The 26,077-nt window shown below is 38.8% G+C and overlaps 1 protein-coding gene across 2 annotated transcripts in view; it reads right to left on the reverse strand.

The window, feature by feature from the left end:
* Window positions 1-26,077, reverse strand: part of ARHGEF7 (Rho guanine nucleotide exchange factor 7) — a 657,452-nt gene that overhangs the window by 103,679 nt on the left and 527,696 nt on the right. For both annotated transcript variants that reach the window (XM_053707777.1, XM_053707776.1), the window contains exons 13-15: window positions 23,447-23,533; window positions 21,965-22,043; window positions 11,197-11,336 (exon numbers count right to left, since the gene is read on the reverse strand). In XM_053707777.1, the coding sequence (XP_053563752.1) occupies window positions 11,197-11,336; window positions 21,965-22,043; window positions 23,447-23,533 (306 nt within the window). The remainder of the gene's footprint in view (window positions 1-11,196; window positions 11,337-21,964; window positions 22,044-23,446; window positions 23,534-26,077) is intronic.

Raw genomic sequence — 26,077 nt, forward strand, 5'->3', positions numbered from 1 at the left:
TAAAAGCCTATGAGCACTAAACGTCACTTACACAAGTGCAGTCAAAATCACATAAAAAACATAATTTATGCTTACCTGATAAATTCCTTTCTTCTGTAGTGTGATCAGTCCACGGGTCATCATTACTTCTGGGATATTACTCCTCCCCAACAGGAAGTGCAAGAGGATTCACCCAGCAGAGCTGCATATAGCTCCTCCCCTCTACGTCACTCCCAGTCATTCGACCAAGGACCAACGAGAAAGGAAAAGCCAAGGGTGAAGTGGTGACTGGAGTATAAATTAAAAAATATTTACCTGCCTTAAAAACAGGGCGGGCCGTGGACTGATCACACTACAGAAGAAAGGAATTTATCAGGTAAGCATAAATTATGTTTTCTTCTGTTAAGTGTGATCAGTCCACGGGTCATCATTACTTCTGGGATACCAATACCAAAGCAAAAGTACACGGATGACGGGAGGGATAGGCAGGCTCTTTATACAGAAGGAACCACTGCCTGAAGAACCTTTCTCCCAAAAATAGCCTCCGATGAAGCAAAAGTGTCAAATTTGGAAAATTTGGAAAAAGTATGAAGCGAAGACCAAGTTGCAGCCTTGCAAATCTGTTCAACAGAGGCCTCATTCTTGAAGGCCCAAGTGGAAGCCACAGCTCTAGTAGAATGAGCTGTAATTCTTTCAGGAGGCTGCTGTCCAGCAGTCTCATAAGCTAAACGAATTATGCTACGAAGCCAAAAAGAAAGAGAGGTAGCGGAAGCTTTTTGACCTCTCCTCTGCCCAGAGTAAATGACAAACAGAGAAGACGTTTGTCGAAATTCCTTAGTTGCCTGTAAGTAAAATTTTAGAGCACGGACTACATCCAGGTTGTGCAGTAGACGTTCCTTCTTTGAAGAAGGATTTGGGCATAAAGAAGGAACAACAATCTCTTGATTGATATTCCTGTTAGTAACTACCTTAGGTAAGAACCCAGGTTTAGTACGCAGGACTACCTTATCCGAATGAAAAATCAAATAAGGAGAATCACAATGTAAGGCTGATAATTCAGAGACTCTTCGAGCCGAGGAAATAGCCATTAAAAATAGAACTTTCCAAGATAACAACTTTATATCAATGGAATGAAGGGGTTCAAACGGAACGCCCTGTAAAACATTAAGAACAAGGTTTAAACTCCATGGTGGAGCAACAGTTTTAAACACAGGCTTAATCCTGGCCAAAGCCTGACAAAAAGCCTGGACGTCAGGAACTTCTGACAGACGTTTGTGTAACAGAATGGACAGAGCTGAGATCTGTCCCTTTAATGAACTAGCAGATAAACCCTTTTCTAAACCTTCTTGTAGAAAAGACAATATCCTAGGAATCCTAACCTTACTCCAAGAGTAACCTTTGGATTCACACCAATATAGGTATTTACGCCATATCTTATGGTAAATCTTTCTGGTGACAGGCTTCCTAGCCTGTATTAAGGTATCAATAACTGACTCAGAAAACCCACGTCTTGATAAAATCAAGCGTTCAATTTCCAAGCAGTCAGCTTCAGAGAAGTTAGATTTTGATGTTTGAAGGGACCCTGTATCAGAAGGTCCTGTTTCAGAGGTAGAGACCAAGGTGGACAGGATGACATGTCCACCAGGTCTGCATACCAAGTCCTGCGTGGCCACGCAGGTGCTATTAGAATCACTGATGCTCTCTCTTGTTTGATTCTGGCAATCAATCGAGGAAGCAACGGGAAGGGTGGAAACACGTAAGCCATCCTGAAGTCCCAAGGTGCTGTCAGAGCATCTATCAGGACTGCTCCTGGATCCCTGGATCTGGACCCGTAACGAGGAAGCTTGGCGTTCTGTCGAGACGCCATGAGATCTATCTCTGGTTTGCCCCAACGTCGAAGTATTTGGGCAAAGACCTCCGGATGAAGTTCCCACTCCCCCGGATGAAAAGTCTGACGACTTAAGAAATCCGCCTCCCAGTTCTCCACTCCCGGGATGTGGATTGCTGACAGGTGGCAAGAGTGAGACTCTGCCCAGCGAATTATCTTTGATACTTCCATCATAGCTAGGGAGTTTCTTGTCCCTCCCTGATGGTTGATGTAAGCTACAGTCGTGATGTTGTCCGACTGAAACCTGATGAACCCCCGAGTTGTCAACTGGGGCCAAGCCAGGAGGGCATTGAGAACTGCTCTCAATTCCAGAATGTTTATTGGCAGGAGACTCTCCTCCTGACTCCATTGTCCCTGAGCCTTCAGAGAATTCCAGACGGCACCCCAACCTAGAAGGCTGGCGTCTGTTGTTACAATTGTCCAGTCTGGTCTGCTGAATGGCATCCCCCTGGACAGATGTAGCCGAGAAAGCCACCATAGAAGAGAATTTCTGGTCTCTTGATCCAGATTCAGAGAAGGGGATAAGTCTGAGTAATCCCCATTCCACTGACTTAGCATGCACAGTTGCAGTGGTCTGAGGTGTAAGCGTGCAAAGGGTACTATGTCCATTGCCGCTACCATTAAGCCGATTACCTCCATGCATTGAGCCACTGACGGGTGTTGAATGGAATGAAGGGTGCGGCAAGCACTTTGAAGTCTTGTTAGCCTGTCCTCTGTCAGGTAAATCTTCATTTCTACAGAATCTATAAGAGTCCCCAGGAAGGGAACTCTTGTGAGTGGAACGAGTGAACTTTTCTTTTCGTTCACCTTCCATCCATGTGACCTTAGAAATGCCAGCACTAACTCTGTATGAGACTTGGCAGTTTGAAAGCTTGAAGCTTGTATCAGAATGTCGTCTAGGTATGGAGCTACCGAGATTCCCCGCGGTCTTAGTACCGCCAGAAGAGCACCCAGAACCTTTGTGAAGATTCTTGGAGCTGTAGCCAATCCGAATGGAAGAGCCACAAACTGGTAATGCCTGTCTAGGAAGGCAAACCTTAGGTACCGATAATGATCTTTGTGAATCGGTATGTGAAGGTAAGCATCTTTTAAATCTACAGTGGTCATGTACTGACCCTCTTGGATCATAGGTAAAATTGTCCGAATAGTCTCCATCTTGAACGATGGAACTCTTAGGAATTTGTTTAGGATCTTTAAGTCCAGGACTGGTTAGGTTTCCAGCCTTGTCTGTAGCGAGCAACAGCTCCTTCCTGTTTTGGTGCAGAGGAAGTTGATGCTGCTCCTGCTTTGAAATTACGAAAGGAACGAAAATTAGACTGTCTAGTCTTGGCTTTGGCTTTGTCCTGAGGCAGGGCATGGCCTTTACCTCCTGTAATGTCAGCGATAATCTCTTTCAACCCGGGCCCGAATAAGGTCTGCCCTTTGAAAGGTATATTAAGCAATTTAGACTTAGAAGTAACATCAGCTGACCAGGATTTTAGCCACAGCGCCCTGCGTGCCTGAATGGCGAATCCTGAATTCTTCGCCGTAAGTTTAGTAAGATGTACTACGGCCTCCGAAATGAATGAATTAGCTAGTTTAAGGACTCTAAGCCTGTCCGTAATGTCGTCCAGAGTAGCTGAACCAATGTTCTCTTCCAGAGACTCAATCCAGAATGCCGCTGCAGCCGTGATCGGCGCAATGCATGCAAGGGGTTGCAATATAAAACCTTGTTGAACAAACATTTTCTTAAGGTAACCCTCTAATTTTTTATCCATTGGATCTGAAAAAGCACAGCTATCCTCCACCGGGATAGTGGTACGCTTAGCTAAGGTAGAAACTGCTCCCTCCACCTTAGGGACCGTTTGCCATAAGTCCCTTGTGGTGGCGTCTATTGGAAACATTTTTCTAAATATCGGAGGGGGTGAGAACGGCACACCGGGTCTATCCCACTCCTTAGTAACAATTTCAGTAAGTCTCTTAGGTATAGGAAAAACCTCAGTACTCGTCGGTACCGCAAAATATTTATCCAACCTACACATTTTCTCTGGTATTGCAACTGTGTTACAATCATTCAGAGCCGCTAACACCTCCCCTAGTAATACACGGAGGTTTTCCAGTTTAAATTTAAAATTTGAAATATCTGAATCCAGTCTGTGTGGATCAGAACCGTCACCCACAGAATGAAGTTCTCCGTCCTCATGTTCTGCCACCTGTGACGCAGTGTCTGACATGGCCCTAATATTATCAGCGCACTCTGTTCTCACCCCAGAGTGATCACGCTTACCTCTTAGTTCTGGTAATTTAGCCAAAACCTCAGTCATAACAGTAGCCATATCCTGTAATGTGATTTGTAATGGCCGCCCAGATGTACTCGGCGCTACAATATCACGCACCTCCCTCTGAGCGGGAGATGTAGGTACTGACACGTGAGGCGAGTTAGTCGGCATAACTCTCCCCTCGTTGTTTGGTGAAATTTGTTCAATTTGTACAGATTGACTTTTATTTAAAGTAGCATCAATACAGTTAGTACATAAATTTCTATTGGGCTCCACTTTGGCATTGCAACAAATGACACAGGTATCATCCTCTGAATCAGACATGTTTAACACACTAGCAAATAAACTTGTAACTTGGAAATACAATTCAATTAGAATAATATTAAAACGTACTGTGCCTTTAAGAAGCACAGAAGATCTATGACAGTTGAAAATTAATAAATTGAAACAGTTATAGCCTCAATCCTTGTAAATAACACAACTTTAGCAAAGGTTTAATCCCATTAGCAAAGATAACAAATTCTGAAAGCAGGAAACAAATTACAGAATAAACGTTTTTTATCTCAGTCAAACTATAATTCTCACAGCTCTGCTGAGAGAAATTACCTCCCTCAAAATAAGTTTTGAAGACCCCTGAGCTCTGTAGAGATGAACCGGATCATGCAGGGAATACAATGAGTTGCTGACTGAAATATTTGATGCTTAGTAAAAGCGCCAAAAAACGTCCCCTCCCCCTCACACACAGCAGTGAGGGAGAACAGAAACTGTCAGAAAACAGATTAAGCAACTGCCAAGTGGAAAAATAGTGCCCAAACATTTATTCACTCAGTACCTCAGTAAATGAAAACGATTTTACATTCCAGCAAAAACGTTAAACATAATCTCTAGTTATTAAACAGCTTTATGTATTTCTTACAGTGTAATTCTAGTGAAGTACCATTCCCCAGAATACTGAAGTGTAAAGTATACATACATGACATTATATCGGTATGGCAGGATTTTCTCATCAATTCCATTGTCAGAAAATAAAAACTGCTACATACCTCTATGCAGATTCATCTGCCCGCTGTCCCCTGATCTGAAGTTTACCTCTCCTCAGATGGCCGAGAAACAGCAATATGATCTTAACTACTCCGGTTAAAATCATAACAAAAACTCTGGTAGATTCTTCTTCAAACTCTGCCAGAGAGATAATAACACACTCCGGTGCTATTTTAAAATAACAAACTTTTGATTGAAGATATAAAACTAAGTATAATCACCATAGTCCTCTCACACATCCTATCTAGTCGTTGGGTGCAAGAGAATGACTGGGAGTGACGTAGAGGGGAGGAGCTATATGCAGCTCTGCTGGGTGAATCCTCTTGCACTTCCTGTTGGGGAGGAGTAATATCCCAGAAGTAATGATGACCCGTGGACTGATCACACTTAACAGAAGAAAACATGATTACAGCCCCCACTGTTCAATAATCCCCCTCCGGAGATATTAAAACTTGATTCCATAAAGATAAAGGAGTCACACTGAGACCCTGTCTTCTAACGTTACAAGCATGTAAAAACGGAAACGATCTTACCAGAATCTATGCCGTGGAACAGCAACACGGTCCTTCAAGTTTGACAGATGGTAGCAGCGCTTCTGACATGGACCCAAGTGCATAAGTGCAGAAAAGCAGGCAGTGAAACTCGTCAACGCCGATTGCTTATGGAGCTGTTAATATGAGTCGGGATGGTTACGCAGAAAGACTCTCCCTGCATCTCTGGACTCTTATCAATGCTCTCACTTAGAGGCTGACAAGACTACTTAAAACTCCAGTCCCATCTCGAAAAGTACTACCCTCCGTAAGAGACTACTCCGTAATCTTCCGACACTGGGGGATTAAGGAAGTGGGGGAGGTATTTAAGCATTTGGCTGGGGTGTCTTTGCCTCCTTCTAGTGGCCAGGTTCTGTATTCCGAAAAGTAATGAATGCAGCTGTGGACTCTCCCTGTATTTAGAAGGAAATTGATAATAGGAGTAAATTAGAAAGTTGCTTAAAATTGCATGCTCTATCTGAACCATGAAAGAAAAAAAAATGGGTTTCATATCCAGTTAAGATGTAATTTCTCTCATGAAGAAAGTTAACTGAAATTTGTATTTTCTTGCATATAATAACAACATATAAACTAAGGCATTACTGACTGAAAATTACAAAGAGAAATGCAGATCGGACAGAACCAATCAAACAAAAGAATACCGACTGCTTGTAATAGAAACTTAAAGGGACAGTATACAATAATTTTCATATAAATGCATGTAAGATACACTACTATAAAGAAGAATATGCACATATACTGATATAAAAATAGAGTATAAAAACTTTTCAAAAATATACTTAAAAGCTCACAATTTAGCACTGTTGATGAGGTTAGGCTGGGACACCCAGTGAAATGGGGAGAGAGCAGAACCTCAACACTCCCCCTCCCGCATACAAAAAGACCCATTACACAAGCACAAGCAAAGGGCTTGGTTAGGAGAGTCTGTAAATCAGCACAATGGTATTTAAAAATAAGCAATACTATAAATCTTTACAAAAACTACCCCAGCTGTGCTATATAAATAGATAATCTACAAAACAGTTATGCAAAGACAAATTTAGTGTACAATGTCCCTTTAACAAGCACAAAATCAATAGGAACTGTAGTTTTTAAAAACCTTTCCCCCTATCAACTGATACAAAAGCATTCGACTAATTAATAACACAGACACATAGAAGGAAAATAAGAACCAGAAAGTACTGTGTTATAATCATGAGAAACGATGGGACTTTAGGCTTTTGGGTTTTGTGTCCAATCCCTTTTATAATAATGCCAGTCTTTATTGGTGAGCAGTGCATTTACTAGACTAATTAATAGCACTGACACACAGAAGCATAGATGGCAAATAATAAGTAGAAAGCACTGTGTTATAATCATGTGAAACGGTGAGGCTTCAGGCTTTTGGGTTGTGTCCAATCCCTTTATAATAATGCCAGTCCTCATTGGTAAGCAGTGCATTTAAAATGTAACTAGAAGTATTTCTATATGACACTTTTTTTTGGCAAGAAAATCTCTCAGACATTCTGTCTTTATTTGCATTTTGCATGCAGTTGCACAAGCACACACAAGTAAGCCAAGAGCATCTAAAACGTGAGCATAATTTAAATGCTGGCAGTGATGGATAGCCAACCCTGAGGACTTCTGGGAGGTTTCTATCTATTACGAGGGAATGGGCTCTATTTCCATAAGTACCTGAATAGGTTACTGCAGGAGTGTGAGAAATGCCTGCATAAATATACAAATGTCTACAAAAAAGCAAATTAAAGAGCGAAAAATACAGAATCCAGTGATAAATATTTTGCTTGTAAGGATAACTTACTGCTTCCAATTCAAGGAACACAGTCAGCTAGATTATGAGTTGTGCATTATGAGTGAAAAAGCATCGTTATGGCTCTTTTTCACTAGCGCTGGTATTACAGGTGTTGTAGGTATAGATGTACCGCACACCTTTTTGGCCGGCACGCAACGTAAGTACCGCACTTTTTAAAAAATCCTTTTTCAATGCGACTTCCACAGTGTCGGTATTACAAGTTTGCCTGGCAGGCCAAAAAGTGAGTGATACAGCCTATAACTATAAGATTCGTACCGCCACCTGAAAGCCAGTTGTTATGAGTTTTACGTTACAAAGCTGTACCATAAAACTCATAACTAAAGTGTTACAAAGTACACTAACACCCATTAACTACCTATTAACCCCTAAACCGAGGCCCTCCCGCATCGCCGCCACTATAATAAAATTATTAACCCCTAATCTGCTGCTCCGGATATCGCTGCCACTATAATAATCATATTAACCCCTAAACCGCCGCACTCCCGCATCGCAAACACTAGTTAAATATTATTAACCCCTAATCTGCTGCCCCCAATGTCGTCGCCACCTACATACACTTATTAACCCCTAATCTGCTGTCCCTAACATCGCTGCGACCTACATTACTGTTATTAACCCCCTAATCTGCTGCCCCCAATGTCGCCGCCACTATACTAAAGTTATTAACTCCTAAACCTAACCCTAAGTCCAACCCTAACGTAACCCTAACCCTAACACCCATTAACTTTAACATAATTAAAATAATTCCAAATAAAAATTACAATTAATACCTAAATTATTCCTTTTTAAAAATAAATACTTACCTGTAAAATAAAACATAAGCTAGCTGCAATATAACTAATAGTTATATTGTAGCTAGCTTAGGTTTTATTTTTATTTCACAGGTAAGTTTGTATTTATTTTAACTAGGTAGATTAGTTATTAAATAGTTATTAACTATTTACTAACTACCTAGTTAAAATAAATACAAATTTACCTGTAAAATAAAACCTATCCTGTTTTACAATAAAACCTAACATTACACTAAAATGAAATAAATTACATTAATCAAATACAATTAACTAAATTACAAAAAAAATAAACACTAAATTACACAAAATAAAGAAATGATCAAAAATGATCAAATATTTGATCTAAGCTAAAAATAAAACCCACCCAATAAACCCTTAATAAAACCTAACACTAACCCCCGAAGATCCACTTACAGTTTTGGAAGACTGGACATCCATCCTCATCCAGCCGGTGAAGTCCTCATCCAAGCGGCAAGAAGTCCTCAATGAAGGCGGGCAGAAGTCTTCATCCAGACGGCACCTTCTATCTTCATCCTTCTGGCACGGAGAAGCTCCATCTTCATACGGTCCCAGCCGTACACCGAAGGTTCCCTTTAAGGGATGTCATCCAAGATGGTGTCCCTTGAATTCCGATTGGCTGATAGAATTTGATCAGCCAATAGGAATTAAAGGGTAAAAAATCCTATTGGCTGATGCAATCAGCCAATAGGATTGAGCTTTAATCCTACTGGATTAATCAGCCAATAGAATGCGAGCTCAATCCCATTGGCTGATTGGGTGAGCCAATAGGATTGAAGCTCAATCCTATTGGCTGATTGCATCAGCCAATATAATTTTTTACCCTTTTTATTCCTATTGGCTGATAGAATTCTTTCAGCCAATCGGAATTCAAGGGACGCCATCTTGGATGACGTCCCTTAAAGGGAACCTTCAGAGTACGGCTGGGACCGTATGAAGAGGATGCTCCGCACTGGATGTCTTGAAGATGGAGCCACTCCGCGCCGGAAGGATGAAGACAGAAGATGCCGCCTGGATGTAGACTTTTCCCGGCTTCGTTGAGGACTTCTTGCCACTTGGATGAAGACTTCTCCCGGCTTCGTTGAGGACTTCTTGACGCTTGGATGAGGATGGATGTCCGGTCTTCCAAAACTGTAAGTGGATCTTCGGGGGTTAGTGTTAGGTTTTATTAAGGGTTTATTGGGTGGGTTTTATTTTTAGCTTAGGGTTTGGGCAATGTAAAAGAGATGAATGCCCTTTTAAGGGCAATGCCCATCCAAATGCCCTTTTCAGGGAAATGGGTAGCTTAGGTTTTTTATTTGGGGGGTTGGTTGTGTGTGTGGTGGGTTTTACTGTTGGGGGGGATGTTTGTATTTTTATTTGCCAGGTAAAAGAGCTGATATCTTTGGGGCAATTCCCCGCAAAAGGCCCTTTTAAGGGCTATTAGCAGTTTAGTTTAGGCTAGGGGTTTTATAATTTTGGGGGGCTTTTTTTATTTTAATAGGGCTATTAGATTAGGAGTAATAAGTTCAAATATTTGATCATTTCTTTTTTATTTTGTGTAATTTAGTGTTTATTTTTTTGTAATTTAGTTAATTGTATTTTATTAATGTAATTTAATTTATTTTAGTGTAATGTTAGGTTTTATTGTAAGGCAGGTTAGAAATTTTTTAACAGGTAAATTTGTATTTATTTTAACTAGGTAGTTAGTGAATAGTTATTAACTATTTACTAACTAATCTACCTAGTTAAAATAAATACAAACTTAGCTGTGAAATAAAACCTAAGATAGCTACAATGTAACTATTAGTTATATTGTAGCTAGCTTAGGTTTTATTTTACAGGTATTTATTTTTAAATATGAATAATTTAGGTATTAATTGTCATTTTTATTTGGAATTATTTTAAATTATGTTAAAGTTAGTGGGTGTTAGGGTTAGACTTAGGGTTTAATAACTTTAGTATAGTAGCGGGGACATTGGGGCAGAAGATTAGGGGTTAATAAGTGTAGTTAGGTTGCGGAAATTTTGGGGGCAGCAGATTAGGGGTTAATAACAGTAATGTAGGTTGTGGCGATGTTGGGGACAGCAGATTAGGGGTTAAAAACAGTAATGTAGGTTGCGGCGATGTTGGGGGCAGCAGATTATGGGTGTTTAGACTCTGGGTTTATGTTAGGGTGTTAGGTTTAAACATAAAATATGTTCCCCATAGACATCAATGGGGCAGCGTTTTGGAGCTTTATGCTCCGTGATTGCAGGTGTTAGGCTTTCTTTTAGCCGGCTCTCCCCATTGTTATCTATGGGGAAATCGTGCATGAGAATGTAACAGCAGCTCAAAGCAGCACTGGTATTTGTGTGCTGTATTGAGCTCAACGCTGCCATATCGCCCGCAAACGCTGGCTTTTTTTAAACTCATAATACCAGCGCTATAGGGAGTGAAATACAGCCGAAAATGCTGCAGTCGTTAATTTCCCTATAGCGCTCAAAACTCGTAATCTGGCTGATTGTTAGTCAACGGGATGGAGCAGAGAATGCCATCCCCCACAATGGTATGAAATGATGGGAAATAGCAACTTGTAATCATATTTGAATCTTGAAATGCAGTGTTAATCTAAACTGACTACAGTAGTGCTGATTAAAAAGGTATACAAATTGGTAGCAGAAGTTAAAAGCAGTTATGTTAAGATCTAGCATTATATGCACTAGAATGTTCCTTTGACTTTATGAAAAAAAATAAAGATTATAGAAACCTGGCAAAAGATTTTAGAAATGAAGACATAAACCCATTATACTTTATTTCTTAAAACATTAAATAACATCAGGATGATACACTTGTTTGCATAAAAACATTTAAAGGAGAAACAGAATAGGATTCTTACAGTATGACATGGAACAGAATGAGGTTTGATTGAAGGGTTCATTAAAGTGATGAATTTAGTCTGCTTATGCAGGTGATCCACCCATTCTTGAAGATCTTGCTGGTTATTGCATGACACTATTATTCTTTCAATGAGGTTACCTGTAATACACATGTTAAAACCTTAAACGGAATGCACAACCAAACAATTAACATGTCTATGATTGTATTGGAAAAAAGGAAGAAACAGCATAATTTATGTAAAAACTGACCTGATAAATTCATTTCTTTCAAAATGGCAAGAGTCCATGAGCTAGTGACGTATGGGATATACATTCCTACCAGGAGGGGCAAAGTTTCCCAAACCTCAAAATGCCTATAAATACACCTCCCACCACACTCACACCTTAGTTTAACATATAGCCAAGTAGTGAGGTCTAAAAAGGAGTAAAAAAAAAAGCATACAAAAAAGAGGAACTGGAAAATAATATTGTGCTTTTATACAAAAAAATATAACCACCAAAAACAGGGTGGGCCTCGTGGACTCTTGCCATTATGAAATAAATGAATTTATCAGGTAAGTTCTTACATAAATTATGTTTTCTTTCATGTAAATGAGTCCATGAGCTAGTAACGTATGGGATAAAATACCATAGAAGTCCACAGAAGAGTCACTAGAGAGGGAGGGATAAAATAAAAACAGCTATTTCCGCTATGAAATTAAATCCAAAAAATAAGTTTTTCTTATAAACAGAAGAATAAAACTAAGACAGATACCTGAAGAACTTTTCTACCAAAGACGGCTTCAGAAGAAGCAAATACATCAAAATGGTACAATTTAGAAAATGTATGCAAAGAAGACCAAGTTGCTGCTTTGCAAATCTGATCAACTGAAGCTTCATTCTTAAAAGCCCAAGAAGTGGCAACTGATCTAGTAGAATGAGCTGCAATTCTCTGAGGCGGAGACTGCCCCGCCACCAAGTAAGCCTTGTGAATCAAAAGCTTTAACCAAGATGCCAAAGAAATGACAGAGGATTTCTGACCTTTCCTAGAACCAGGAAAGATAACAAATAGACTAGAAGTCTTCCTGAAATCCTTAGTAGCCTCAACATAGTATTTCAAATCTCTTACCACATCCAAAGAGTGTAACGATTTCTTAAGAGAATTCTTAGGATTCGGACACAAGGAAGGAACAACAATTTCCCTACTAATGTTAGAATTCACAACCTTAGGAAGAACTTTATACGAAGTCCGCAAAACAGCTTTATCCTGATGGAAAATCAGAAAAGGAGACACACAAGAGAGAGCAGACAATTCAGAAACTCTTCTGGCAGAAGAGATAGCCAAAAGGAACAATACTTTCCAAGAAAGCAGTTTAATATCCAAAGAATGCATAGGCTCAAAAAGGAGGAGCCTGTAAAACCTTCAAAACTAAATTAAGACTCCAAGGAGGAGAAATAGATTTAATAACAGGCTTGATACGGACCAAAGCCTGAACAAAACAGTGAATATCAAGAAGTTTAGCAATCTTTCTATGAAATAAAAGAGAAAGAGCAGAGATTTGTCCCTTCAAAGTACTTGCAGACAAACTTTTATCCAAACCGTCTTGAAGAAACTGTAAAATTCTAGGAATTCTAAAAGAATGCCAAGAGAATTTATGAGAAGACCATGAAATATAGGTTTTCCAAACCCGATAATAAATCTTCCTTGAAACAGACTTACGAGCCTGCAGCATAGTATTAATCACGGAGTCAACCTCTATGACTAAGCACTAAGCGTTCAATTTCTATACCTTCAAATTTAGCGATCTGAGACCCTGATGGAAAAACGGCCCTTGAGACAGAAGGTCAAGCCTTAAAGGAAGTGGCCAAGATTGACAACTGGACATATGGACAAGAGGCCATGCTGGTGCTATCAAACACATGTGATTGTTCCATTATGATCTTGGAGATCACCCTTGGAAGAAGAACTAGAGGCAGAAAAATATAAGCAAGTTGGTAAGACTAAGGAACTGCTAACGCATCCACCATCTCCGCCTGAGGATCCCTGGACCTGGAAAGGTATCTGGGAAGTTTCTTGTTTAGATGGAAAGCCATCAGATCTATTTCTGGAAGACCTCACATCTGTATAATCTGAAAAAACACATCTGGATGGAGAGAACACTATCCCGGATGTCTGACGGCTGAGATAATCTGCTTTCCAATTGTCTACACCTGGGATATTAATCGCAGAAATTAGACAAGAGTTGGATTCCACCCAAAAAAGTATCTGTGTTACTTCTTTGATTTCTAAAGGACTGTGAGTCCCTCCCTGATGATTGACATACGCCACAGTTGTGATATTGTCTGTCTGAAAGTGAATGAAAAGTTCTCTCTTTAATAGAGGCCAAGCCTGAAGAGCCCTGAAAATAGCACGGAGTTCAAAAATATTGATTGGTAACCTCACCTCTAGAGGATTCCAAAACCCTTGTGCTGTCAGAGATCCCTAGAAAGCTCCCCAACCTGGAAGATTTGCATCTGTTGAGACTACAGTCCAGGAAGGACGAACAAAAGAGGCCCCTTGAACAATACGATGATGGTCTAACCAACAAGTCAGAGAGAGTAGACTGCTGGGATTTAAGAATATCAATTGTGATATCCGAGTATAATCCCTGCACCATTGATTCAGCAGGCAAAGCTGCAGAGGTGACCCTTGTCTGAGAAATCAAGAAACTCTTTGGTAAATTGATCCTCCAACCATGTCTTTGAAGAAACAACACTAGTTGATTTGTGTGAGATTCTGCTACAGGAAAAGATTGAGCCAGTACCAAGATATTGTCCAAATAAGGAAACACTGCAATACCCTGCTCTCTGATTACAGATAGAAGGGCACCGAGAACCTTCAAAAAGATTCTTGGAGCTGTCGCTAGGCCAAATGGAAGAGTGACAAATTGGTAATGCTTGTCTAGAAAAGAGAATCTCAGAAACCGTGATCTGGAACTGTGATCTGGATAAATCGGAATGTGAAGATAAGTGTCCTGTAAGTCTATTATAGACATGTAATGACCTTGCTGAACAAAAGGCAGAATAGTCCTTATAGTCACCATCTTGAAAGTTGGGACCCTTATATATGATTTAAAAACTTCAGATCCAGAATTGGTCTGAATGAATTTTCTTTCTTTGGGACAATGAATAGATTTGAATAAAAACCCAGACCCTGTTCCTGATGCGGAACTGGTATAATCACCCCTGAAAGCTCCAGATCTGAAACACACTTAAGAAAAGCCTGAGCTTTCACAGGATTTGTTGGAACGTGAGAGAGAATGAATCTTCTTACAGGAGGTCTTATTCTGAAACCTATTCGATACCCTTGAGAAACAATGCTCTGAATCCACTGATTCTGAACATAATCTGCCCAGTTGAACTGGATTGAGGGCTGCACCTTCATGCAGTCTTGGGGGCTGGCTTTGGTTTCTGATAAGGCTTGGATTTATTCCAACTTGAAGATGGCTTCCAATTGGAACCAGAGTCCTTAGGGGAAGGAGTGGTTTTCTGTTCTCTATTCTGATGAAAAAAACGAAAATGATTAGAAACTTTAGATTTACCGTTAGATTTTTTATCTTGGGGCAAAAAAACTCCCTTCCCCACAGTGATAGTGGAAATAAAAGAATCCAACTGAGAACCAAATAAATTATTACCCTGGAAAGATAGAGATAGTAATATAGATTTAGATACCATGTCAGCATTACATGATTAAAGCCATAAAGCTCTTCTAGCTAAAATAGCTAAAGACATCGATTTAAAGGGACAGTCTAGGCCAAAATAAACTTTCATGATTCAGATAGGGTGGGTCTATTGTTGTAATAGAGATCAGTTTATACATTAAGCACTTAGGCAGCTTAAAGGGACAGTCTAGGCCAAAACAAACTTTCATGATTCAGATAGGGCATGAAATTTTAAACAATTTTCCAATTTACATTTATCACCAAGTTTTCTTTGTTCTCTTGGTATTCTTAGTGGAAAGCTTAACCTATAAGGTTCATATGCTAATTTCTTAGACCTTGAAGGCCACCTCTTTTCAGAATGCATTTTAAAGGGACAGTATACACTCATTTTCATATAACTGCATGTAATAGACACTACTATAAAGAATAAGATGCACAGATACTGATATAAAAATCCAGTATAAAACCGTTTAAAAACGTACTTAGAAGCTTTCAGTTTAACTCTCTTGAAAAGGCAGTTGGAAAGCCCACTGCAAGTGGGAAATAAGACACTCCCCCTTCTTTTGCATTTGAAAAGACCCTTTACACAAACAGGAGCAAGCTGGAGAAGGTAGCTGACGGTATTCAAATAAAACTTTGGGGCTTGGTTAGGAGTCTGAAAATCAGAGCAATGTTATTTAAAAATAAGCAAAACTATGCATTTTTTAAACAAAATAAACTTTATGGGCTTTATAAATAGATCATCTACAAAACATTTATGCAAAGAAAAAATGAGTGTATAATGGCCCTTTAACAGTTTTTCACCACTAGAGGGTGTTAGTTCATGAGTTTCATATAAATAACACTGTGTTCATGCACGTGAAGTTATATGGGAGCAGGCACTGATTGTCTAAACTGCAAGTCTGTCAAAAGAACTGAAATAAAGGGGCAGTTTGCAGAGGCTTAGATACAAGATAATCACATAGGTTAAAAGTATAATAATATAACTGTTGTTTATGCAAAACTGGGGAATGGGTAATAAAGGGATTATCTATCTTTTAAAAAAATAAAAATTCTGGTGTAGACTGTCCCTTTAACATCAATCTTGATGATATAAAAAATAGCATCACAGATAAAAGGATTAGCATGTTGAAGTAAACGAACAATGCTAGACAAATCAGGATCTGCTTCCTGTTGTGCTAAGCTATCCAACCAAAAAGTTGATGCAGCCGCAACATCAGTCATAGAAATGGCAGGCCTGAGAATATAACCAGAATGTAAATAAGCTTTCCTCGGATAAGATTCAATCTTCCTATTTAAAGGATCCTTAAAAGAAGTACTATATTCCATAGGAATAGTAGCACGTCTGGTAAGAGTAGAAATAGCCCCATCAACCTTAGGGACTTTTCCCCAAAACTCCAAATTAGCCACTGGTAAAGGATATAACTTCTAAAAGAAGGATTAAAATAAGCACCAGGTTTAGACTATTCCTTAGCAATCACATTAGAAACCGCATCTGGGACAGGAAAAACCTCTGGAGTAATCACAGGAGGTTTAAAAACAGAATTTAAACTTGTACTGGTTTTGTTATCAAGAGGACCAGACTCCTCAATACCCAAAGTAACCAATACTTCTTTCAAAGAGCAAATATATTCAATCTTAATAAGATAAGAAGATTTTTCAATTTCAATGTCTGAAGATCTTCTGAACCAGAGAGATCCTCTTCAGAGGAGGATATTTCAGTATGTTGTCAGTCATTACAAATTTCATCAGTTTTATGAGAAGTTTTAAAAGACCTTTAACGTTTATTAGAAGGTGGAATAGCAGACATAACCTTCTGTATTGCATCAACAATATAATTTTTCATATCAACAGGGATATCATGTAAATTGGATGTTGAGGGAACAACAGATGCTGTACTAGTACTAATAGAAACATTATCGGCATGCAAAAGCTTATCATGACAACTGTTACATATAGCCGGAGATCTCTCAGCTTGCTTACAACAGATACACTTAGCTTTGGTAGAACTGTGTTCAGGCAGCATGGTTGTAAAATGTAAAAGAAAAAAATAACATTGAAACAAAATATCCAATTTCCTCATATAGCAGTTTCAGGAATGCGAAAAATGCATATGCTAAATAGGCAGAAAAGCAAACAGCATACGCCTCTAGAGTATAAAGAGAGCAAGGAGCATAAAATAAGTGGGGTAAAATAATCAAAAAATATTTTTCTGGAAATGACGCAAATCGCTCATAACAAGTGCTACTTTGCGCCAAACAACCTAACATCAATAGAGACGCAGGAAATTACGAAACTTGCTACACTATAGACGCAAATTTGCGGCAAAAAAAATTTCATGTAAAAAAATGACGCAATAAATAACAGCATTTTGCACCCTCACGAGCCTAGATTTTGCCCGCGAAATTATGAAAAAACAAGTCAAAATTTGAAAAAAGACTAAACTAAAGACTGCTAAAGGAAATACACATAGACCTGACTCATGGCAAATATAAGTAAATACATATATTTAAAACTTTATATGAATACATAAAGCGCCATACATAGCTAAGAGTGTCTTAAACAATGATACATACTTACCGAAAGACACCCATCCACATATAGCAGACAGCCAAACCAGTACTGAAAACTATCAGCAGAGGTAATAATATAAAAGTATATCGTCGATCTGAAAAAGGAGGTAGGAGATGAATCCCTATGATTGATAACAGAGAACCCTTGAAAAGATTTCCCATGAGTGAAAACCATAAAAATCAACAGGCGATATACTCTCTTCACATCCCTCTGACAAATACTGTACTCAGAGGAATTGTGCTTCAAAATTATCATAGAAGAAATCAAGCACAAACTTACTTCACCACCTCCATAGGAGGCAAAGTTTGTAACTGTGGTGGGAGGTGTATTTATAGGCATTTGAGGTTTGGGAAACTTTTCCCCTACTGGTAGAAATGTATATCCCATACATCACTAGCTCATGGACTCTTGCTATTTACGTGAAAAGAAAATGTCCCTACTGTTGTCGATTTCCTCTAGTTTGTATCAACACAGGAATATATTATTTTCATATGAGCAATCCAATGGGGAGTGGTGCTGTATACCAGAAAATATACAAGGCGGGAAAAGTGTACTAGACACTAAGAGAAAAAGAAAATGTATGCTTACCTGATAAATTTGTTTCTTTTTGGATACAATGAGTCCACGGATTTCATTCTTACTTTTCGACCGAAGTTAGGAAGAGAAAGGAAAAGCCAAGGTGCAGAGGTGTCTGAAGATTAACAAAAATTAAATAACCTGTCTTAATTAGAACAGGACGGGCCGTGGACTCATCGTATCCAAAAATAAACAAATTTATCAGGTAAGCATACATTTTCTTTTCTTTTTTAAGATACGATGAGTCCACGGATTTCATCCTTGAAGAACTTTCCTCCCAAAAGCAGCCTCAGCAGAGGCAAAAGTATCAAATCTGTAAAATTTTGAAAAATTGTGAAGAGATGACCAAGTTGCAGCTTTGCAAATCTGCTCAACAGAAGCATCATTTTTGAATGCCCATGAGGAAGCTACAGCCCTAGTGGAATGAGCCGTAATTCGTTCAGGAGGCTGCCGTCCAGCAGTCTCATATGCAAAACGGATGATACTCCTCAGCCAAAAAGAAAGAGGTAGCCGTAGCTTTCTGACGCCTACGTTTCCCTGAAAAAACAACAAACAAAGAAGACGTTTGTCGAAAATCCTTAGTTGCTTGTAAATAAAACTTTAAAGCATGGACCACGTCTAAGTTACGGACCACGTCTAAGTTACGTAACACCACCTTATCCGCATGAAAAATAAGATAAGGAGAATCATATTGTAATGCCGAAAGCTCAGATACTATTCGAGCAGAAGAAATAGCAACCAGAAATAACACTTTCCAAGATAATAAATTAATATCTATGGAATGCATAGGTTCAAACGGAACCCCTTGAAGAACACTAAGAACTAAATTTAAACTCCAAGGAGGAGCAATAGGTCTAAATACAGGCCTGATTCTAGTCAGAGCCTGACAAAAAGATTGTACATCTGAAACATCTGCCAGACGCTTGTGTAACAAAATAGATAAAGCAGAAATCTGTCCCTTCAAGGGACTCGCTGATAACCCCTTCTCCAATCCCTCTTGGAGAAAAGACAAAATCCTGGGAATCCTAACCCTACTCTATGAGTAGCCCTTGGATTCACACCAAAAAAAGATATTTACGCCATATCTTATAGTAAATTTTCCTCGTAACAGGCTTACGTGCCTGAATCAAAGTATCTATGACCGAATCAGAAAAACCTATCTTAGATAAAATTAAGCGTTCAATCTCCAAGCAGTCAGCTGCAGAGAAACTAGATTCGGATAATGGAAGGGACCCTGAATGAGAAGGTCTCTCCTCAATGGGAACCTCCACGGTGGCAGAGATGACATGTGCACCAGATCGGCATACCAAATCCTGTGAGGCCACGCCGGGGCAATGAGGATCACCGATGCCCTCTCCTGTTTGATTCGAGCAATCACTCGAGGAAGGAGAGCAAACGGAGGGAATACATATGCTAGGCTGAGAGACCAAGGCACTGTCAAGGCATCTATCAGCTCCGCCTGAGGATCCCTGGACCTGTATCTTGGAAGCTTGGCATTCCGGCGAGATGCCATGAGATCCAACTCCGGCCTGCCCCATCTGAGAATCAGGTTGGCAAAAATCTCCGGATGGAGTTCCCACTCTCCGGATGAAATGTCTGTCTGCTCAGAAAATCTGCTTCCCAGTTTTCCACCCCTGGGATGTGGATCACTGACAGATGGCAAGAGTAAGACTCTGCCCACTGTATTATCTTGGCTACCTTTGTCATCGCTAAGGAACTCCTTGTTCCTCCCTGATGATTGATGTAAGCTACCGTCGTTATGTTGTCCGACTGGAATCTGATGAATTGAGCCGAAGCCAACTGAGGCCAAGCCTAAAGTGCATTGAATATTGCTCTCAACTCTAGGATATTGATTGGAAGGAGAGACTCTGCCAGAGTCCATACACCCTGAGCCCTTAGGGAGTTCCAGACTGCTCCCCATCCTAACAGGCTGGCATCCGTTGTCACTATCACCCATGAGGGTCTGCAGAAGTATGATTGGCAGTGCGCGGGCATAAAGCGTTGCAATGGTAAATTCCGGCAGCGGTTTGGTGCTCACCAGAGGCAAACTGGGGTGAATATAAACGCCCCTGTCCGCCCTCGCTTGATAAATTTAGCCCTTTAAGCCAGAACATTAATCCACCACTACTGATATTATGCTGAGCATGACCATTGTTACTACAGCGCAGAACCCAATTACTTTTGGATAGTGATACGTCCAACTAGCCAGGAATTCACTCAGCACATATGAACAAACAGTATGCCACTTGGTGTTTATATCAAGATTATTGTGAATTTATTTTCTGATTATATACTATAACGCTTAGATAATCTAGCACAAAAACTTTCCATACCCTATATAGATTGTTCTAGTGACTAGTTTCCTCGCCTGAATAAGTGTGTCTATAACAGAGTCCGAAAAATCTCTCTGGCATAAAAATAAGCGTTCAATTTCCACGCCGATCTGGATGCAAGAAAGGTAATTAAATCAGAAGAACTGTCCATAATGAAAGAGTCCAGGGCTGAGAGCTGTGTTCTGTGGAACATGCCAGCCAGGATGTGATTGATTTGATTGGTCAATGATGTCAGTCAGGCTACTATCTCAGGCATTGTTTGGCCAACTGTTGTGCTGGTAACTGTCATCTGGGACCTTTTATGATGTTATGCACAGGCATGTGGTGTGTAAGCCAGACTTGTTAATGTTCATTATGTGGAACACAAATTCCAATGTTAAACTGACAATAACTGGAGAAACCTTGGTTTTCCTGATAACTAGGTGAAAAATGTGTATAGTGCGGGGAAAAGAAGCAAAAATGAGTTGTGTAATTGTAAACATTAAAATAATTTCTCTTTAAGTTATATATGGTGAAACTCCATAGTAATTAAGCATTATTGGTCACAAATTCTAACTAAATATTGTGGCGTTCACTCAACCCCCTCCCCTTGTGTGTAAATAAAAGTTAACCATATTTAGATTTATGCTAAATTGTGCCAAACATTTACTTCCAGCTTGATGGAAGAAGGTGAAGTTGACCAGAGTGTCAGAATGGGTTAAACTTGTAACCTGTATCTGTATTAAACTACTGTAGAGCTGGGAAACTATTTTTTTTAATGATATAATCCACTTGCACAATAGGAAACCCTAATGCAGAGATCCTCAAACTTGGCCCTTCAGAGGTTTTGGAACTACATTTCCCATGATGCTCAGCCAGCATACCAGCTGGCTGAGCATCATGGAAAATGTAGTTCCAAACCCTCTGAAGGGCCAAGTTTGAGGATGTCTGCATTAGGGTTTCCTATTGTGCAAGTGGATTATATCATTAAAAAAAAGGATAGATTGCATGTATCACCTTTTTTCTTTTTTTACCTTTTTGGTGCATACAGTGACACTCTATGTTTGTTTAAATGTATGGTTTACTTGCATGTTTATGTTTCTTTTTTTAATGTTTGGATGATCTCTAGTTTTGCATCTAGTAACCCCTTTACATTGTACCTTTTAATGGTGTTATCTCTGACTTATGTCAGGCGACACTTGTTTATACTGTCATTATATCTTTATGTATTGGAAAAAAAAATCACTTAAATAAATTGAAAAAATATTTCACTTAAATTAACATTATTTTTATGATAGTTTGCCTATACTGTGTCAGATTATGAGTTGTTTTCCGAGCATTATGGGAAGCAATACAATTTGCCATGTAATCACACATAATTTTCAAACCCCAATGGAGAGAATGTTGTAGTAGAGTCTTCTATACAGCCGGCATCTCTGTATCAGGTGGGGATACACAGAAATATGAAAATGTGTATATTCCTATGCAAGTTCACTTATACAGATGTTAACTTTCCCTACCATAAGTTTAACTATAGCTGCATACAGTGTATGGGTAATTAGGGAACTGATACATTTTGAAGGATAAGAAAGCAATGGAGATCAGATACACATAGAAATCCTTACCGCTTATTTCATAAGCATTTTTCTGATTTTCATTATCTTCAAGTCTTGTGACACACATACCGGTCAATGGAAGTTTGCCCTAAGAAAAATAAAACCATCCATAAACAAACAGATAATGTAAAACACATCTCATTGTAAAATTGTGCAAGACACAAAGCGAACATACAGACCAAGTGTTAATGCCTACATTGTTGCACATATTTTATTGTATTTTGTAAGTGAACATGCTAACAAGTTACAGATACACAATTAAGTTTTACTTTGACATTTTTGCTGCCAAAATGGTCTGGGATGCAGCCAGGACACAGGTTAATATTGTCTGCAATAATTATACTGTATAATCAAACAATTTCCATAATATGATTATACATTTACTACCCTTTTCTATTCAAGCAAAACTACATATACAAAACAACAAATTATTACTGGGTATGGCAGAAAGTTTGGATTCGGCATCTGTTTAGAAAGCGAGTGATAAATATGGCCGCAGGCAGCGGCATTCGGCTGTTTTCAGAACAGATATATCAGTATAAAAGTGTAACACACAAAGATCTGTACAAATCCAGACTCTCACACTGATATATTCGGCTCCTTAAAGGGACAGTCAACACCAGAATGTTTGTTGTTTAAAAAGAAAGATAATCCCTTTATTACCCGTTCCCCAGTTTTGCACAACCAACACAGTTATATTAATATACTTTTTACCTCTGTAATTATCTTGTATCTAAGCTTCTGCTGACTGCCCCCTTATTTCAGTTCTTTTGACAGACATGCAGTTTAGCCAATCAGTGCTCAGTCCTAGGTCACTTTACGTGCATGTGCTCAATGTTATCTATATGAAACATGTGAACTAATGCCCTCTAGTGGTCAAAATGCATTCAGATTAGAGGCAGTCTTCAAGGTCTAAGAAATTAGCATATGAACCTCCTAGTTTTAGCTTTCAACTAAGAATACCAAGAGAACAAAGCAAAATTGGTGATAAAAGTAAATTGGGAAGTTGTTTAAAATTGCATGCCCTATTTAAATCACAAACGTTTTTTTTGGACTTGACTGTCCCTTTAAACAGCCAAATGCTAAACAGATGCTGAATCCAAACTTTCTCCCATGTCCACTTATTGCAGAGCCTGACAAACCTCAGAAGTGAGGGGGATAGCTCCTTAAAGGGTCATTAAACCCACAACTTTTATTTCATGACTTAAATAGAGCATACAATTTTAAACTTTGCAGTTTACTTCTATTGTCATATTTGCTGCATTCACATTTGTTGAAGGTGCAGCAATATACTACTGGGATCTAGCTGAAACATTGGCGAGCCAATACAAGAGGTATATATGTGCCACTCCTGAGCATACCTAGGTTTGTTTTTCAACAAAGGATACAAAAGAAACAAAGCAAATTATATAATAGAAGTAAATTGGAAAGTGGTTTAAAATAGTATGGTCTATCTGAATCAAGAATTTTTAAAAAAAAAAAAATCTTTACCTGGTATATAAAACCACTCATCCTTGGGCTGGCGGACAGCATTAATAATACATTGGGAAAAAGCAGGAGGTATCTCTCATTCTTTTCCTTGAGAAAACAAAAGCAATCACTTCATGAAAATGCACTCACCAAAACATTATGAGCTTAACACAATGTAAAACACTTTTTTTTTTTTTTTTTTAATTAAATTATAATTGAACAAGGTCAATAAAACATAAAAAAAAAATGGTCATTTAAAATCTACAATACAATCTGATACCTTTAAACACAAAATAATACAAAACATTGCAACTCACAACCACTGTGTAGAAACATACTAGATCTTAATTCTTTGACTGAAATCTCTGGATTATATCATTAAAGGGATAGAAATGTCAAAACTGAAATGTGAATAAATGCATTTCAATTTGAAATAGAAGTTATTTTACAATATACTTCCATTAGAACAAATGGTTCTAGTGAAAGTTGTTACTGTTTTTCTGCAGCATATGCGCATATCCTGTGAGGGTTGTGCACCAGTATTTAAGCTCAGAGAGCTGAAGATGGTGTGTATTGCTTCTGTGGAGACTTAATTTAGGCAATACAAGCCAACACTGAGAAGGTGTGGTGTTTGCATACTGGTGTACTGGCCCTTATAGGATATGTGCGTAAGCCACAGAAAAACAGTAATAACTTTTACATTTCAAATTGAAATAGAAGACTTTTTGCAATATAATTCCCTTAGCAAAAATGCTTCTATTTCAAATTGAAATGCATTTATGCACATTTAAATTTTGACCTTTCCCTTAAAAAAGAATCATCAACAATAATTATCAATTAAAACTATTATTGCATAGAAAGTAGCAGAAGAGGGTATATTAAACCCCCTCCAATAGAAAGGTAATTCTGCACTCTTTATACATTGATCAATACAAAGATTTTTATTTACCAACCGGCTGGCATGCTGAAGAGTTAAAGTAAGGTAATATTTACCGAGGCCTGAAGAGGTTGTTTGACAAACTTTGTTACTACCTGAATGGTTGAACTGCCTCATGTGACTAACAGTAACAGGGTGGCGGACCGGCAGTAAGTGTTGGAGCGGTGACTATCCGAGACCAGACTACGATGGGGATCTCGGCAATCTAACACTGAGGTCAAACAGTTGCTGATGGAGGATGTAATAAGATATGAATGGTACAGTTATATTTACGTGTAAACCTCTTAAATTGGCTTATATTCTGCTACGAAACGAACTACTTACAGGCAGGACCTAGAGAGCAGTTTTATACTGTGGTCATGCACCCGATTAAGTAGGTTTACTATAGCAAGACCTAAAGAGCAGTTTCATACTGCAGTGGCTTATCTGATGTAGTGATTTAACTCAGTGCCATAAGGACAAAAGGATTCCCGCTATGTTTAGGCAATACTACTGTAAGTTGGATTTACATTAACTGAGCCTACAAACTATATGTGGTTTTACTTACTCTTCTCAATTATGATGTATGCTTACCGGGCCTTTTTAAGTACAAGAAAATGCCTAATAGTTTATAGATGTAATATGTTGAAGGAAGGAAATGTTTGTTGTCTACCCATATCTGTTTCTACCTATGTGTTTTATTCACTATACTGGAGATAAAAAACTTTTGTATATATCTTTGTATTGATCAACATCTGCACCAATTTTGAACATTTAAAGTTTTTGAAGGAGAGTCAGTTAATAATAATTATCAATTGTAGATCAAAGCCATGGGATGTTCATTTAGAGTTGGATAGACAGTATATTCCAATGTACTAGGATCAATAAAAACACTAGTGCACACATGTTGCATTCAAATATCTTTCTAACCAAAATATGTTTATAAATATAATTTAAAAAAAAGCTCTGTTTTGCCATCACCCGTTTTAATTTATCGTGCGTGGTGCAAAGCTATAGATCCCGATTCTATACATAATGGAACTCCTCTGTTTATTGACGCCAACTTAAAAATTTAATTTAAAAGCAACAAAACAGCAACCCTGATTTGTAAAATAGGCCAGAAATAAGATATAAGATTACAAGAAATAATAATCGGTTAAACTTAGGACTACAAAAACAGAATTTATGCTTACCTGATAAATTACTTTCTCCAACGGTGTGTCCGGTCCACGGCGTCATCCTTACTTGTGGGAATATCTCTTCCCAACAGGAAATGGCAAAGAGTCCCAGCAAAGCTGGCCATATAGTCCCTCCTAGGCTCCGCCCACCCCAGTCATTCGACCGACGGACAGGAGGAAAAAATAGGAGAAACCATAGGGTACCGTGGTGACTGTAGTTAGAGAAAATAATTGATCAGACCTGATTAAAAAACCAGGGCGGGCCGTGGACCGAACACACCGTTGGAGAAAGTAATTTATCAGGTAAGCATAAATTCTGTTTTCTCCAACATTGGTGTGTCCGGTCCACGGCGTCATCCTTACTTGTGGGAATCAATACCAAAGCTTTAGGACACGGATGAAGGGAGGGAGCAAATCAGGTTACCTAAACGGAAGGCACCACGGCTTGCAAAACCTTTCTCCCAAAAATAGCCTCCGAAGAAGCAAAAGTATCAAATTTGTAAAATTTGGCAAAAGTGTGCAGTGAAGACCAAGTCGCTGCCTTACATATCTGATCAA

This window comes from Bombina bombina, chromosome 3, assembly GCF_027579735.1.
Source record: "Bombina bombina isolate aBomBom1 chromosome 3, aBomBom1.pri, whole genome shotgun sequence".
Taxonomy (NCBI): domain Eukaryota; kingdom Metazoa; phylum Chordata; class Amphibia; order Anura; family Bombinatoridae; genus Bombina; species Bombina bombina.